The sequence below is a fragment of the Arabidopsis lyrata genome, assembly GCF_000004255.2.
Source record: "Arabidopsis lyrata subsp. lyrata unplaced genomic scaffold ARALYscaffold_8, whole genome shotgun sequence".
NCBI lineage: Eukaryota > Viridiplantae > Streptophyta > Magnoliopsida > Brassicales > Brassicaceae > Arabidopsis > Arabidopsis lyrata.
Window position 1 is genome coordinate 1535854 of NW_003302548.1, and position 17962 is coordinate 1553815.

At 37.0% G+C, this 17962-nt stretch overlaps 2 protein-coding genes across 4 annotated transcripts; both read left to right on the forward strand.

The window, feature by feature from the left end:
• The first annotated feature begins 1216 nt into the window (after nucleotides 1–1216).
• On the forward strand, nucleotides 1217–6995 carry LOC9299540 (subtilisin-like protease SBT5.5). 3 transcript variants are annotated; one of them, XM_021028769.1, is made up of 9 exons: nucleotides 1222–1485; nucleotides 1671–1863; nucleotides 1977–2207; nucleotides 2440–2551; nucleotides 4314–4881; nucleotides 5218–5312; nucleotides 5454–5844; nucleotides 5920–6133; nucleotides 6284–6995. In XM_021028769.1, the coding sequence occupies exons 1-9, from the start codon at nucleotides 1414–1416 to the stop codon at nucleotides 6829–6831; spliced, it is 2424 nt and encodes an 807-aa protein (XP_020884428.1). In that variant the 5' UTR covers nucleotides 1222–1413; the 3' UTR covers nucleotides 6832–6995. The 3 variants fall into 3 exon arrangements, with proteins under 3 accessions (XP_020884421.1, XP_020884428.1, XP_020884432.1); XM_021028762.1 differs by having other exon boundaries at nucleotides 1217–1485; nucleotides 5454–6133; XM_021028773.1 differs by lacking the exons at nucleotides 1222–1485; nucleotides 1671–1863 and having other exon boundaries at nucleotides 2137–2207; nucleotides 2433–2551; nucleotides 5454–6133.
• A 739-nt stretch (nucleotides 6996–7734) lies between these two features.
• Nucleotides 7735–8610, forward strand: LOC9299541. Its single transcript, XM_002863419.2, has one exon. It carries the CDS (start codon nucleotides 8083–8085, stop codon nucleotides 8416–8418), a length of 336 nt encoding a protein of 111 aa, XP_002863465.1. The 5' UTR covers nucleotides 7735–8082; the 3' UTR covers nucleotides 8419–8610.
• The last annotated feature ends 9352 nt before the right edge of the window (nucleotides 8611–17962 follow it).

The following is a 17962-nucleotide window of genomic DNA, read 5'->3' on the forward strand; positions in this document are numbered from 1 at the left end:
CCGCTTTGAACCCTACGATCGGGTATAAACGTCGATGACCTGACGGCTGGGTTTTGTAGCCGCTTTGAACCCTACGATCGGGTATAAACGTCGATGACCTAACGGCTGGGTATTGTAGCCGCTTTGAACCCTTCGATCGGGTATAAACGTCGATGATGACCCGACGACCGGGTATAAAAGCCGTTATTCTGAAGACTTGTCCAATCTCAAACGTGTAACCACGTATGAGCTTGCCGGGGGGGTATTGGGAGAACCGGAGATCGACCAAGATCGACGGTTGAGATGATTGCACAAGAATATGGAAATCATGAAGATCAAGAAGGATCTAGAAGATTATCATATCTTAGTTTAGGATATTTACCATTATTTCTAAATATATTATTTACATTTATATTTATCTTAAATTAGGAAATCTCATCTCTATATAAGAGAATGTAATTTATACTTTATTCTTATGAGAGTCTATTATAATTCTTCCTAAACACTTTTGTGTTCTTTACACTCATCAATTTATCATGTGAAGATGGTAGAAGAAATCACGTATCAACAATTGCAGTTATCGGAGTGATGGACTCATGGGCCTGGTTTGAGTTAAACAAGAAGCCCTACCACTATGTTGACTTGTAATATTAACAACCTAAATAAATCTATATAACCGACAAAAAAAAAATCTATATAAACAAAGCCAAGAAATAGTGATGAATTTCCTCAACAATTTGGATACATTTTAGCAGAAAATTTTGTGTTTTTAATGTATTCACTTTGAGTACGCTAACAAAAAGATTTATTACATTATTGCGAAAAAACATTTGTCGACAAAGAAGAATTTTACAGCATTTCTATTTTTAAAATTCTAAAAAGTACAATATTGAAATCTTTAATAAAATAGACTATTTTGAAAAGAAGAAAAAAAACACAACATTTGTTTTTGCATTTTATATACTTTTTCATATGATGATGAAGCATTGTAACATATTCGTATCTAGATTCTCGTAACAAATTATCGAATTCTTTTTTTGACGGCATTGTAACAAATTATCTAAGATCTTCGATTCCCTCAATTTATGTTTCTTTTTTCTTGTTGAATAATATACCAAAATTTGTAGAATATTCCTATAGTCATACTCATGTATCCCACCCAATCTAAGGTAAATGGATTTTTTTGTAGATCATGTAGATAATTTAATACGATGAAATGATCTGTTTTCAAAGCAATCGGTGAATATCAATTTGATAAATTTATTTGTAGACTAGCATAAATCTTAAAAAAACAATCAAACTTCTATAATTAGTTGGTTGGACCATTTTAAATTTGATGCTCTTTGTCGAATGTAAAATAGCCAATCAAACACCTATAAAGCATTAGGGTTATAACATTTCGCCAAACCAAAACAAAACAAAAAAACTAAGGCCATGAAACGAATTTCTCTATCCCTTCTTCTCTTTCTCCTTCCTCTCTTAGCTTCATGCACTAAAGAGAAACAGGTTAATTTCTGTTAAAATTTTTAATTTATCTGTTCAACACTTTAATTTGCAGAGAATATCAATTTCATGCATTGAGTCTGTTACCATAAGGTGTTCAAATCTCATATCATTTCCAATTTAAATATTCAAATTCATAGTTTCTTAATTCCTCACATTAACGTTTTTTTTTTTTTTGGTTTTTGTAGGTGTATATTGTTTATTTTGGAGAACATAAAGGTGATAAAGCCTTTCATGAAATTGAAGCTCATCATCACTCTTATCTTCAATCTGTTAAAGAATCCGAAGAAGATGCCAAATCTTCGCTATTGTATAGCTACAAGCATAGCATCAATGGCTTCGCGGCTGAGCTAACACTGGACCAAGCCTCTAGACTCAAAGGTACGTAAAACCCTTAAAACTAAAAATTTTGAGTGAAACTAAGTATACATTTTGCTAATGACTGAAAATGGTACTAGCTAAAGCTATTTTGTTTTTCATTTTTATTGTTATAGAACTCAAAGGAGTTATATCGGTATTCAAGAGCGATCCGAGAAAGTATAAGATCCATACGACAAGATCATGGGAATTTGTAGGGTTAAAGGAGGAAGAAGGCGAAGATTATCGTAGTGATGGTGATGCCCCACGTCACAAATATGATGTGAGTGACCGGTTTCGTGTCGGAAGAAAGTTCTTGAAGAATGCAAAACACGGCGATGGGGTCATAGTTGGTGTTATCGATAGTGGTAAGTTTTCTAAGAAGTTTATTTGTCCATACTTTATGTTTGTGAACCATTTTGAATAACTAGTGAACCTACTTTTTTGTTTTATCTTTAACCAAAAACATATTTTCTGTTAACAAACTAGTCTTTTCCACAAAATATATATACTCGGTTACTAAAATCTTTAAAATATTTAGTTTGTTGAATATATTGTATAATTGGGAGAATAATTTGTTTATATTTGGGGAGATAAAAGGGGTGTGGCCAGAATCAAGGAGTTTCGATGACAAAGGAATGGGACCAATTCCAGAATCTTGGAAAGGAATCTGCCAAACCGGTGTTTCCTTCAACTCTTCCCACTGTAATCGGTAATAAAAACTTGTTTTGTTTTCTTTAATAAAGATATATCTTCATTAATTTTTTAAAATATATAATATACAATGTCCTTATCATGAGCTCGGCTACATAACTATTTTTCCTTAGTTTTTTACTTTAAGCCGCGGGATGATTTAATTTTAAAGTTAATATAAAAATATTTTGTAAATTGTATCTCCTTATAACATATTTATTTATATTATAGTTTACAATTGTTATTAAGTAACAGTATACCACGAATCCACGAGACAATTATTAATAATCTGAGGATTGAACCCGTATTAAAGCGGTATATAAATATTGATTCAAATTCGTCCGCCATATAAATCCTTTCCGAAATAATCCGTTCCGTAATTTCTTAATCCGTCCCGTGATTTGTTTTTATTTTGAAATTTAATGATTATTTATTATATATAAAAGTTTACAAATCATATCATCCTCTAAGACCTCGTGACATTATACCACGGAACAATTTTTGGTTTTATACAATCTTTTCTAAATAAGATTGATTTAATATGTCTAATATTTGTGGTATTAAAAAAAATAAGGATTTAATCCGTATTGAAGCGGCGGATTAATGATATTTTAATATTTTTATTATTGTTGATTCAAAAACCCGTCCCGCCAAAAAACTTATTTATTTTATTAATATTCTTATTTATGATATGATTCTGAATCATTGTCTAAATATTTTAATCGATGTAGAACGTTGAACACACATTTTCGTCAATTGGATAATATATCTCCATTTTTAAAATTTCGAATCACAATATATACAGAAAAAAATGATTTTTTTTTTAACTTTATGTATTATATGATGATTCAAAACAGTTAAAAACAAATCAAACAAAGATGATAGGAGAATCATAATTATAAATCTCAATCAAATCTTCTAAATATCTAAATTATTAAATATGGAATATCCGGTGTATGAGTTGGGTTAATTATAACCCGACCCAACAAATTTTTTGTGAAGAATTTTTTGAAACGGGTCGGATATCCAATTAACCCAAAAGAATTTTAACCCATCCGTCACCAAAGTGTTGCAAAAATACTAGTATAGATGAACATTTTCACCAAATATGTCAAATCTTCAAATTAACTTACAATTTTTTTGATTGAAATTAGTCGAAATATATGTACACTAGTACATACATATTGTATATATATATATATATATATGATATATATGCCTGAGAAAATTTAACACTCACATTTTCCACAAATATCATATAAATCTTAATGTGGGCAATAGAAAGCATTTTAGACTAGAAAGCATTTTAGAAATGGTTATTATTAATTAATTACGATTATTACTTTTAGATTAGAAAGCATTTTAGAAATGGTTATTATTAAGAGAAATCTAACTAATGTGTCACTTACTGTTAAAAAACTTAGCAAAAATGTCACAAAACATATAAATCTTTCCAAATGTGTCATAATGGTGGACAACATTTCTTGTCTATCCAAATTTTTGTATGTCGTTTCGAATTCTTGTCCTCTAAAAGTCCTTTGTTTCAAAGGTGTATAAGATTTTTTGTCCACCAAATATATTTTCAATCTGTTGTTTGGACAACATTCATTGTCTACCAAAAAATTTTGGTTCAAAGTCTTGTCCACCATTATGGCACATTTGGAAAGACAAATGTTTTGTGGCAATTTCTGTAAGTTTTGCTATGGCACATTAGACTAAAATCCCTATTATTAATGCTTATCATCATTTTCGATTTTAACGTCATTAATCAATAATCACAGGAAAATTATCGGAGCAAGGTACTACGCAAGAGGGTACGAGAGATATTACGGACCGTTCAATGCCGAAGCTAACAAAGACTTCTTGTCTCCACGAGACGCTGATGGACATGGTTCCCACACAGCTTCAACCGGCGTTGGTCGCCGAGTAAACGGTGTTTCTGCTCTCGGCGGTATTGCTATGGGCACGGCTTCAGGCGGCGCCTCATTGGCTCGTCTTGCTGTTTACAAAGCTTGTTGGGCGATTCCAAACACGGAAAAATACGCCACAAACACTTGTTTTGATGAAGATATGTTGGCTGCGTTTGACGATGCGATTGCTGATGGTGTCAATGTTATCAGTATTTCTATTGGAGCGGTTGAACCTCATACGTATATGGAGGATGGAATCGCGATAGGAGCGTTACACGCGGTTAAAAGAGATATTGTGGTTGCGGCTAGCGCTGGAAATGATGGACCGGCGGGGCAAACTCTGTCGAATCCAGCTCCGTGGATTATTACCGTGGGAGCTAGTAGTCTTGATCGATTTTTCGTAGGCCGTCTTGAACTTGGTGATGGCTATATATTCGAGGTAATAAACCTAACATCAAAACGTTACAACTTATTAAACCATATACATTACAAGGACAATTGTGGTTCGAATCCAAAAACATGTCTTCGTCAGATTGTCATAATTCACAAAGCTATCTAATAATAATTTATCTTTTCCCCGCTAAATTATTATTAGATAGCTTTTGTGAATTATGACAATCTTAAATTTGGTAGGTAAATAGGGAACTATGTGATATATGCATTTTGAGTATAATTCTTTCAATATAATTTTTTAGTATTGATATAAACTTAGTTCTATTAATTAATATTGTATGTGTATAATGAAGTTAACATCATGAAGTTTTTTATTTTCTAGTCGGACTCATTAACAACATTAAAGATGGACAATTTTGCTCCTCTAGTCTACGCTCCTGACGTGGTTGTTCCCGGCGTTTCAAGGAACGACGCATTGTAAGTTTTTACCTTCTTTATCAAAGGATGAATGGCGATGTTAATGTTAGATAAAAAAAAAAAAAAAATTTTTACTTTTGTTACAAATTTTAGATTATTTGGCTTATATAATAGTATTTTTTTTGTTGTGTGGTGATCAAGGCTATGTTTACCGAATTCACTTTCACCGGATCTTGTGAGAGGTAAAGTGGTACTATGTTTGAGAGGTTACGGTTCAGGTTCAACAATTGGTAAAGGTATTGAGGTAAAGCGAGCCGGAGGAGTTGGTATGATTTTAGCAAATGCTCGGGATAACGATGCATTCGACGTTGAGTCTCATTTCGTACCAACTGTTTTGGTTTTCTCATCCACGGTCGATAGGATTCTCGACTACATCTACAATACTTATGAACCGGTTGCTTTCATTAAACCGGCAGAAACCGTACTTTACCGAAACCAACCGGAAGATTCAGTTTACCTATACAAACCGGCTCCTTTTATGACTAGTTTTTCTAGTAGAGGCCCAAATTGGGTAGATGCTAACATTCTAAAGGTAAACTCTTTTGTTCTTGTGACTTCAAATATTTTTTTTCAACTCAACACAACCCTTTTTGTTGGTTTTTTACAGCCGGATATTATTGCGCCAGGACTTAATATATTAGCCGCGTGGAGTGGGGCGGATTCAGCGAGCAAAGATTCGAGAGACCGACGAGTTTTAGGTTATAATCTCGACTCAGGAACTTCTATGTCTTGTCCTCATGTTGCTGGTGCAATTGCCCTTCTCAAAAGCATGCACCCTTCATGGAGTAGTGCTGCTATAAGATCTGCCCTCATGACCACTGGTAACAAAAACTTTCGGTTATTTAGTTGGTTCAAAATAACTAAACCAATTTTTGGTACGATTTCGGGTCGGCACAGATTTTTTTTTTTTTTTTGCTAAGAAAGTCGGCACAGATTATTACTAAACCAATGAACCTTTGTTTTTTTTGTAGCTTCGATGACCAACGAGGACAATGAACCAATCCAAGACTATGATGGTTCACCCGCAAACCCATTTGCGCTTGGGTCAGGACATTTTAGTCCAACAAAAGCTGCATCTCCCGGTTTAGTCTACGATGCATCATACCAATCTTACCTTCTATACTGTTGTTCGGTTGGTTTAACCAATCTTGACCCGACATTCAAATGTCCAAGTAGAATTCCTCCCGGTTATAACCTAAATTACCCGTCAATCTCAATTCCATATCTCACTGGAACAGTGGCCGTTACGAGGACGGTCACATGTGTTGGACGACCGGGTAATTCAACAAGCGTATATGTCTTCAACGCTCAACCGCCGTATGGTGTCATTGTTAAGGCTGAACCAAATGTTTTGGTCTTTGATCGGATTGGTCAGAAGAAGCGGTTTAACATCATTTTTACGACACAGGGATACGGGTTTACAGGTGAGGCTCGGAGGGATCGATATCGGTTTGGATGGTTTAGTTGGACCGATGGACTTCATGTTGTGAGGAGTCCAATTTCTGTTTCCTTAGTTTGATTCTTTCTTCTTTGGGTGGTTTTAGTATTTTCGAATTTTACTAGAGTGTGATCACTGATCAGTCGTTTCTAATCATTATTTGGGTAACTGAAAGAAAGAAATAAAACTCTGAATCATTATCTAGCTCTCGTGTTATATTTTGAATACAAATGTACATTTTATTTCTTGAAACACTAAACCTGCCAAAAATGATCTATAATATTTCAAGAAACTTGTTTTAATCTTCAACATGTCGTGTTACGACTTCCTAAATTTGCCTCGCAATTCGTCTGTTTCATGAGATAAAAGAATATATGCCGTTAGCGAACGACGCCACGTAAACGCATAAGAAAGGGACTCTTGTGTTGTGTTGTGTTGGACAAAAACAAAAACGTGGCACTGAAGAGCCCTAACCTTGTACTAATACACGTGTATGGATATGAGTGGATGGAATTGGATTTAAGCGTGTAACCGCGTACACGCGTGACGTTGAGATTGAAAACGCGTAATCCTCCGGACGCGCCGCTCTGGTTGCGTTTCACCGACGTAGCTTAATCATCAGTCATTGTGACTTTTTGTTGTTGGAGATACTCAATTAATCAGATGATCAGATCTTCTTCATTAATAATTAAGATTCTCAATTGGTAATTCAATAAGATGACAGAATACTTACATGGTTCAATAAGATGTTATTAGCACACAATTGAATAAAAATATAATTCATGTTTTAGTCATTCTACAATTTTATTTTTCTTTTTGGTTCATAAATAACCTAATATGAATCAAATAATAATTCATGTTGTAGTAATTCTACAATGTATGATGATTTATTCATGGTAAAAGAAAGTGTAAATTTAGAATAGTTTCCTTTTAAAATTCAAACACAATAGAAATCATTAATAACTAATTAATGACTAAAATCAAAATAATTAATTATACACGGCAATGAAAACTTGAGTGATGACAAAGAATCATATTGTAGAATTATGATTTCACCCAAAGATATCCTAATGACATCATCATATTGAAATACTAGATTTGCTTATACGTACACGTATACATACAAACACATACATTTACATTTTTATACGTGATTCTTACGTGTATATAAGACATACGATGCTCTATATGGCCACATATGTGTCTCAATCGGTCTATATATTTCATATTTCCTCATTGTTATCTTTTTCTTCTCCATCCTCATCGATCATATCATCTCTCTTTAACTCTCTCTAGTCTTCTCGAAAAATATACATTTTTGATATTACAATAATGTCGGAAGAATTTCAAGAATCAGATATTATATTTTCCGACCAATCCAAAATCCAGAAAACTAAACTCTTTAACACAAGAAACGACGAGAAGAAGGGTACAAGACGGCAGGTGACGGCGGAGAAAACATCTCCGGTGAGAATTCCGACGAATAATTTTCGATATTTTAAATGGGACACGACGGAGGAGGAGGAAGAAGATAAGACTCCTCCACATGTAATTATCGAAAGAAGAATGAAAGAGCAAATTGCGTTTTCCGTTTGTACTCTAAAAGGAAGAGACTTGAGCCGTCACCGGAACTCCGTTCTTAAGATGACCGGTTTTTTAGAAGCTTGATTACTTAACCGGCCGGTTCAATTTGTTTTATTTTCATTAATTGACCGGTTTAGTGTTGGGAGTTTTTTTTGTTTTTTGTTTTTTATCCACTGTTGGGAGTTTTTTTTTCTTCCCGTTTGGGAGTGTATTGGATAAATCCCCGACATGTCTTGTAGTACTATCTAATTAAATTATATTTATTTGGTTACTTGAGAAGAAGAAAATCCAAAATATAATGTTTAGGTTAAACACTTAAATTGCGTTTTGGGTTTGCTTGTTGTGAAGTAATTGGTTTCTTGGCTTAGGGATTTTAATTTGTCTTTGGTCGCATTCATTGGATTATGCAACTTGCTTGCTAATGTGAGCCGAATGTAGATGGTCTCACTTGCTAATATAAACGGCATCGACTACCTGTATATTTTGTTGCAGTTTAGTTTCCTCCACGCGAATAAAACTAAGATGGAAAATATATAATTCGTATCACTTTCACAATGCTAATATAAACGGCATCGACTACCTATATATATATATATATTTTGTTTTAGAGTTTAGATATATTCAAAATTATAATCCTAGTTAGTAAGAATTGTCTATTAGTCATTGCAAAATATGGCGACATATTTTTCTCTATCTCTATATATTAACATGTCATCAATAGTCCTTTTTTTTGGTGATCACATGTCATCAATAGTCCTAACAATGAAGGTTGAATATTTGCCAGAACTCAACAGTAGCTATGAATTGGTCTTTCTAAAGAAAAAAGGAAGAAGGAATTGTATACGTTATATATGAGAGTAGACTAACTAGCTTTTTTCTTTTAAATTTATAGACTTCATATGATAAGTCAAAATTAATTAATTATTTCTTACTGTAAAGGGCGACATATTCGTTCCCGCAAGTTGATTCCATATGTATGTTGAATATTAAAGGTTTGCATATTGTTTTAAATTCACTATCATTATTCAAAAAGGCCAAAAAATTTGCGACAATAATGTAGAATCAAAATTTTATAAGAAAATAGTGAATCATCGTACAGACAAGACGATTCATGGCCATGTGGTTTCTGCCATTTTGATCACAACTGTTCTTCTCGGGATTCTTATAATTATGAGTTCTGTTGAATAAATAAATCCATAAATAGTACAATTTTTTTCTTATTATCTTGTAGACAAATATTTACTAAATTCATTTAAAAATTGGACTTTCTATTTTGAATTATTATTGTTGGTCTCTGATTTATTTATATGAATTACTAACTAGGTACAATAATTTCATTTGTAAAAATTATAAGGAGAGATGACATGGCAGAATGTTGTCCACATTTGCTTCTTAGGCTCCGAATGGTAACCGCGTTTTGCGGTGCGGGAGAAGTGCGGTATTATAGTGCGGTACGGTTCAACTGCGGGACGTGCGGGAAAAATATATTTGCGGGACAAGTGCGGTTTGTATAAAATAAACGGTACGAAATACTATTTGATTGGTGAAAAAGCTATTTGCGGGATAAGTGCGGTTTTATATATAAATATATATATAAATTAATAATTAATTTTTTTTTTTGTTAATAAATAAACAATAACAGATATTTATAAACCATTAATACACAAATTGATAAAATATAAATTTAATTTTTAAACATACATATTGTTGAATCCGTTGAATAATTTTATCATAAAAAAAGTACAACACATGAAAAAGTATTATCTATTACTTTGATTTTCCCATAACATATTTGCAATATTATCTCTTATTTGCTTCATATATTCTCCATCTCTTATCTCCGTTGCTTCTATGTCATCTATTCTATATTTAAATCATTTACAAGTAGGCTTCTATGTCATCTATTCTATATTATCTCATATATTATATATCATCGGTTATTTCATAAATGATATATATATATATTTAAATAATTTACAAAAGATACACAATAATTCATATTATTTTTCATAACCTATTTAAATATTAACATCATTTACATTGATTAATGCAAAATTTTAATTTTTTTTTTCAAATGACACAAATTAACATCAATAATAACAAATGATGAAAATAGTTGCATCACTTTTTTAAATGGACACAAAATATTAGAGTCACCATTTTTTTTTTTTTTGGGCAAAGAGTCACCATTTATAAATTAAAATATTACCTGAAAATGTGGGAGACTTGAGAATAAATTTTTAAAGAAAAATTATCAAAAAAAAATGTTAAAGTTTGTATTTGTGTATAAAAGAGAAGTTTGTATTTGTTATGAAAGATATTAAAATGTTTGTGTTTGTGTATAAAAAAATAAAACATGTTTGTGTTTTAACATGTACTAGAAATTGACCCGCGGTACACCGCGGGGCTATATTTTATTTTTAAAAGTCAAAATTTAAATCTTTTGAAGGTTATCTACAGATATAACCAATAGTTTTTTTTAAAAAATGTACATATATATCTATATATTATTTAGTGTTAGTGTACGATTAGTATGTTTTAGGTTTCAATTTTTAAAATATAGAAATGAAAACATACAGTTCATTAAGTAACGATATATGGCGGATTTAAATTTAATTTCTTTTGTTGTTTGCATTTTATTATAATATTTTTAAATAATATAAGTAATTTTATATATGTCAAAAATGATATTTTTGGTTTGTAATTTTTTTGAGTAAATAAATATTATAACAATGCAGTATGGATGTAATTGTAGCAAGGATAGTTATGGCTAATAAATATATTTTGTAAAGATTTTTCGGCAATGATTGTTTAGGTTAATATCTTTGATGTAATTTTGAAAATCTAAATAATAAATGCCAATGGGATGCCATCGTAAATAGTAGTAAACTCAAGGGCTATGTTTCTTTTTAAAAAATCGATTTTTTTTTAAGATTATCTATTGATATAACCTATTGTTTATTAAAAAAAATCAACCCGCATGAAACAATATTCTTGAAGAATTTTTGAATTAAGAAATAATTATTTGTTACTGATAAATCGATATTAATTACAATAGGTTTCCAAATATTGAGGGATTTGAAAAAGATTATTTTCTATTTTGAGTTTGTATAATCATTTTAAATAATCTGCATTCAATGCGATAATTAAGGGATTTTGTTATAATTAATGGAAATATGAAAAAATCTTGGAATATCTTTCCATTACTCAATTTTTTTTTTTTTGATTTTGTCATTAACCTCTTTTCATTAATATTTTTGTTTTACATAATAAGAAATTAAAACGGATCAAAACTAACTGTAATTCATAAAATTATTATATAATAAATGTGATCAAATTACATATATATTTTGTTTTTAAAACATTTTTATTGTTGATCCTTGCTTAAGTAGTACACCACATTACTCTTTCTCCAATAATACTTTCATGCTTAAAAAATAAGATCAAATCAAAAGAGGATTGCTATAAACTTCTATTTTCCTGCAAAAACAAATTAAATTAAGAACTTATATATATATATATATATATATATATATATATATAATTAGTTAAACTTCTATTTTCCAACCACTCTTTCTTTGAATTGTGATTTTGTTTTGTTTTTAGTTTGGATTTTAATCCAACCACTCTTTCTTTGAATTGTTAGAGCCATATTGACGAATTTAAAAGATTGTATAGTAGAATTTAAAGGAACAATAGATGAGATAAGATATGTGATATTAATTAGTTTAGATTGTGAATATATTCGAAATCAATTAGAGAATAAAGTTATTAAGTTACGATTAATGTGGCAATTAGTTTAGGTAATAATAACAAACTGAATTCTGCGAATTAATATTGGCCAACTATGAGATTGTTTTTATTACAAATTTCCTTAAATCTCTTATCCAGGATCCGAACAAATTAAAACCGGGTCAAAACCCGGATCCAAATGAATTAAAACAAAAAAGTACTGCTAAAATGTATATGTAGATATGTATTTTGTTAAACAAAAAAAAAAGGGAAAAAAGCTGTATATGTACTAGTAGTTTTAATTATTTAAAATGCAAAAGCATGTTTTATTATCCGTTGTATTATTTGTTGCTGCGGTTTTGAAAACCGCTGGATAATGACCAGAAATTTTTTAAAAGGCGGTCCAAGGCTTTAACCGCTGGACAATTCCGCAAATTTTTTTTTTTTTTTTTTTTTTGAAAAACGCAAATCTGTTCAAAAAATGGTGAATGGTGACCAATTGACGGATTTGCTGAAAAAGGTAAAAAAAACGCCTTTTTTAGTGTTACCATTCACACCCTTAAACTCTCAATGCACAAAACCAAGATAAAAAGCAAATACATTTTCACTTTTAAATCAACAATTTTCTAACACAAGATGAAATTTAGGATTATGAAAAGAAAACAATTAAACGACAAGTTCTATGAATGCGTAAATGGGGGAGAGTTTGTGCATCAAACCACAATAGCTAAGACATTTCATAAAGAGAAACCAAACCATCAATGAGAACATCACACCACTCGACTTCAGTTGTTTCGAGTGCAATCTCCACATACCAAACCTCTGTTGTTTTCGTCTGGGCTACTACTCCTCTAGGAAAGAGCACATATAGTTTGTGCATCAAACCATAACATCTAGACATCTCACAAAGAGAAGATCACTATTGATGGTGGGTTTTGGGCTCGGGCCCAAACCCCTTTTGAAGGCCCATCATTCCCACGTCCCAGCACTCTTAAAAGATAACCTGAGGCCCGTTTAAGGCCCGTTAGATGCTCCACCGACCAGGAGGGCAAAAAAGACATTTTACACGCACAGGGTACCCTACCCCTGTACCCTATAAATAGAAAAAAGAATGATTGGAGAGGGGATCCCGAAATAACCGCTATTACAGAGAATATCGTACAACCGTCAGAGCACTTTGCGGCTCGGCTCGTACTCTAAGTTTTTAGCTCGTCTATTTTTGCAATTGTCGGCTCGTTCTTTAAATAAGAGATTCTTCTTTCGCCCTTAAGACTCCGAATACGTACTTGTGTGATTTTGAGGATCAATAGTTGGCGCGCTAGGTAGGGGAGAAGCTCGAAGATTTCTCTCAAAACTACGAACCGACGAAACAACAAAGATGACAGACGCATTCCACAACGCACTCGGCGCAAGTGCCTCCAGCTCGGGAGGAGAAGCATGCACGCCCGCAGCCGCACCGCCTTCGCTACCCCCGACGCCGGAAGGACCTACCGCGGCAGCTACCAGACCGCACCCGGCACCACGTCCTGATGCTCAGATAACTCCCTCGAACGGACGTAACACGACGAACCCGCAGGTTAACGCCAGAGCCGGGACAAACTAAAGGAGTTAGGACCGCAGCGAACCAGACGACCTGCTTCAAAACATCCTCACGCACCTGAGCCAGCAAGAGGCCAGGACGAACGTGCGACTCGAATCTCTGGCAGCAGCCCAAGCTTGCGCTCAGGATGAAATCAATCGCCTAAACGCAAGTCAGACGCAAGGTGTGCGACCCGCTCAAGGAAACCAAGTGCCGACCCGGCAAATCCATCCTGTCACTTCGTCGAGCGAAAATACCCGAGACCTAGAGCTCGCCGAACTACGACGCATTGTCCAAGATTTGAACACAAAGGTTCATAAGGCCACGAGCGCCGCACCAGAACTCGACCGCGTCCTTGAAGAAACACAGCAAACTCCTTTCACTCGGAGAATAACCAGCATCTCACTCCGAGGGCGCCAAAAGATAAAGCTCGAGCCCTATAATGGAAAGGGCAATCCAAAAGAATTCCTAACATCATTCGGCATCGCGATCAACCGAGCTGAACTAACCGATGAAAACTTCGAAGCAGGACAATGCCAGATTTTCACCAAGCATCTAACCGGTGCCGCCCTCAACTGGTTCTCAAGACTTAAGCCAAACTCAATCAGCAGTTATCGTGAACTGTCCGTAACGTTTCTCAAGCATTACTCGCCGCTTATACAGAACCAGACGACCAATGCCAACCTCTGGTCCCTTGCGCAAGGACCCACAGAGTCCCTCCGATTATTTATCGACCGTTTCAAGGACGTCATTACCCGGATCGTCGTCCTAGACGAAGCCGCAATCGTAGCTCTGCACAACGCAGTGTGGTATGACTCTAAGTTTAGGGACGATATCATGCTCCATGTCCCGAACACGCTCGAGGACGCACTTCATAGAGCGACGAGGTACATCGAATTAGAGGAGGAGCGGCTCATTCTGTCACGAAAGCACGGAGTGACAAAGGCATCGGCGCCGAAAGAAGCTCCTGTGGCAAAACCTGCGGAGCCAAGACAGCATCTCGACCGCAATACGAGCCAAGGTAGAAAGCCGGCCACGTTCGTCATGAATAGTAAAGGCACGACGCCCAAACAATGGAACAAATGGGCGAGAGATATAGATGCCGTTACTACAGGGCCGGTGTATTGCGAGTATCATAAAAGCAAGGCCCACGCGACGGAGGACTGTCGCTACCTGCAAGGACTCCTCATGGCTAAGTATAAGAGCGGCGGCATCACCATCGAATGCGATCGTGCCCAAGGGAGTAATAAAAACCAAAGACATAACGAAACAACCGCTCGACAATTCCTTCAGGACCGAGCTGAAGGAGCCACTGCAAACGACGACCAAACAAACGATCCGGCCAAAAGACAACGCCAAGGCAAAGCTATCGCTGACGCTCCCAGCATCGTCCGACAAATTCATATGATCATGGGCGGCCTCCAAAATTGCAATGATTCAGTCTGTTCGATCAAGCAGTACCGAAAGAAAGCCGAAATGATGGAGACGTGGCCAGTAACGCCGAGCCAACCTTCCGTGGAGATCGAACCCATTTCTTTCACGAAAGACGACCTCGTCGGAGTCGATCTCCCCCACAACGATCCGCTAGTTGTCGAGCTAATCGTCAGCGATAGCCGAGTTACGCGCGTCATGATCGATACAGGCAGCTCAGTCGACCTAATCTTTAAAGATACCCTCACCGCGATGAACGTAGCTGACCAGCGTATAAAGCCGCGCTCTCGACCATTGGCCGGGTTTGATGGCGACTTCATCATGTCTCTCGGTACTATCAAACTACCCACGTTTGTCGGCGGTACGATCGCCTGGGTTAAGTTCGTTGTCATCGATAAACCGACGATATACAATGTAATCTTGGGGACACCTTGGCTTCATCAAATGCAGGCCGTCGCGTCCACCTACCACAAGTGTGTCAAGTTTCCCACTCATCAGGGAATCTTCACTCTCAAAGGAAATCAGCAAGTAGCGCGGACGTGTTTCCTGATCGAACACAAGAACCGCGCCGAAAAGAAATTATAGCAACCAAAGAAAGAGGAGCCTGCGCCCAGCTCCGTAGTAGTAAAGACACCGGGCAAATCCTACGAGGAATCGGAGCTAAGTCGAACGGAGCTTGTGAATATCGACGTGTCGGATCCACTGCAATGTGTTAGCATCGGGGCTGAAATTAGTCCAGAAATCAAAGCGACCCTTGTAGCCCTCCTCAAAGAGAATTCGTCAACCTTCGCTTGGAGCGTTGAGGACATGCCGGGAATCGACCCCTCGATAACGTCCCACGAGCTAGGTGTGGATCCGACATTCAAACCTGTTAAGAAGAAAAGATGCAAATTGGGTCCAGAACGAGCCAAAGCAGTAAATGACGAGGTCGAAAAGCTACTAGGCGCCGGCTCCATCATCGAAGTCCGATATCCAGAGTGGTTGGCAAATCCCGTCGTAGTCAAAAAGAAGAACGGTAAGTGACGGGTGTGCGTCGACTTCACCGATCTGAACAAGGCGTGTCCAAAAGATAGCTACCCTTTGCCGCATATCGACCGGCTCGTCGAAGCCACAGCAGGGAATGAGCTCCTATCGTTCATGGACGCTTTCTCTGGATACAACCAAATTCTCATGCATAAAGACGATCAGGAAAAGACGTCCTTCATCACCGATCGTGGAACGTACTGCTACAAGGTGATGCCTTTTGGTCTGAAAACGCCGGAGCAACGTATCAGTGCCTCGTCAACAAAATGTTCGCCGAACAGCTCGGCCGAACTGTCAAAGTCTACATCGACGACATGCTCGTTAAGTCATTGAAAGCTGACGACCACGTTCAGAACCTCCGACAATGCTTCGACGTGCTAAACAAATACCAAATGAAGTTGAACCCGGCCAAATGTACATTCGCGGTAACATCCGGCGAGTTCTTGGGCTACGTCGTCACCAAGAGAGGGATAGAAGCCAACCCAAAACAAATTTGCGCTATACTGCAGTTACCCTCTCCCAGAAACGCCAAGGAAGTACAACGGCTGACCGGCCGGATCGCGGCTCTTAATCGATTCATCTCGAGGTCGATGGACAAATGTTTGCCGTTCTACAACCTACTAAAGCGGAGAGACAAGTTTACCTGGGACGACGTAAGCGAGAAGGCATTCGCCGAGCTTAAGACGTATCTGACGACGCCATCGGTACTCGCAAAACCTGAGAACGGCGAAACTTTATTCCTATACATAGCTGTATCCAGTTGGGCCGTCAGCGGGGTATTAGTACGAGACGACCGCGGCGAACAGAGACCAATCTTCTATGTAAGTAAATCGCTAATCGAGGCCGAGGTCCGCTATCCTACAATGGAAAAAGCCGCGCTAGCAGTCGTTACGTCGGCGAGGAAGTTGCGCCCCTACTTCCAGTCTCATACCGTGGCCGTGCTTACAAACCAACCTATCAAAACCGCGTTACACAGTCCGAGCCTGTCTGGAAGAATGACCAAGTGGGCCGTCGAACTCAGTGAATACGACATCGACTTCCGGGCTCGACCAGCCATGAAATCTCAAGTCCTCGCCGACTTCATCATCGAATTACCAGCAGTGAACCCGGACGACATCACACTAAGCACCAATCAAACGAATGGTACTTGGACCCTCTATTCAGACGGCTCGTCCTCTTTACATGGATCAGATGTCGGCATCAGGCTCGTCTCCCCAACCGGCGAAATTTTAGAGCAGTCCTTCCGGCTACGTTTCGCGGCAACAAATAACGTCGCCGAATACGAAGCACTCATCGCCGGACTACGACTCGCAATTGGAATGAACGTCCGACGACTTCGTGCCATGATCGATTCGCAGCTCGTAGCAAGTCAATATAGCGGCGACTACGAAGCAAGAAATGATAGAATGGACGCATACCTCAAGGTCGTCCAGCGTCTGTCCAAACAATTCACAGAGTTCGAGCTAACCAAGATACCACGGGGAGATAACGCTCCCGCAGACGCTCTAGCAGCACTAGCCTCAACGTCCGACCCAGACCTTCGCCGCGTCATACCAGTCGAAAGCATCGATCACCCCAGCATTGAAGGGATCGAATCCGTCAACCTTGTGTGCAGCCGTGCCGCACCAGATCCGATAAGCGACCCCGACGATTGGCGCCTCGAAATACGCGATTTCCTGTCAGATGGGACGGTTCTGGTAGACAAATGGGAAGCACGGCGTCTATGCGCCAAATCATCAAAATACACTCTGTACCGCGAACGCTTACTTCGGTACAACGCCTCCGGGGCAGTACTCAGCTGCCTCCATAAGGTGGACGCGGCAGAAGTCATGAAAGAGACACACGAGGGAGGAGGTGGAAACC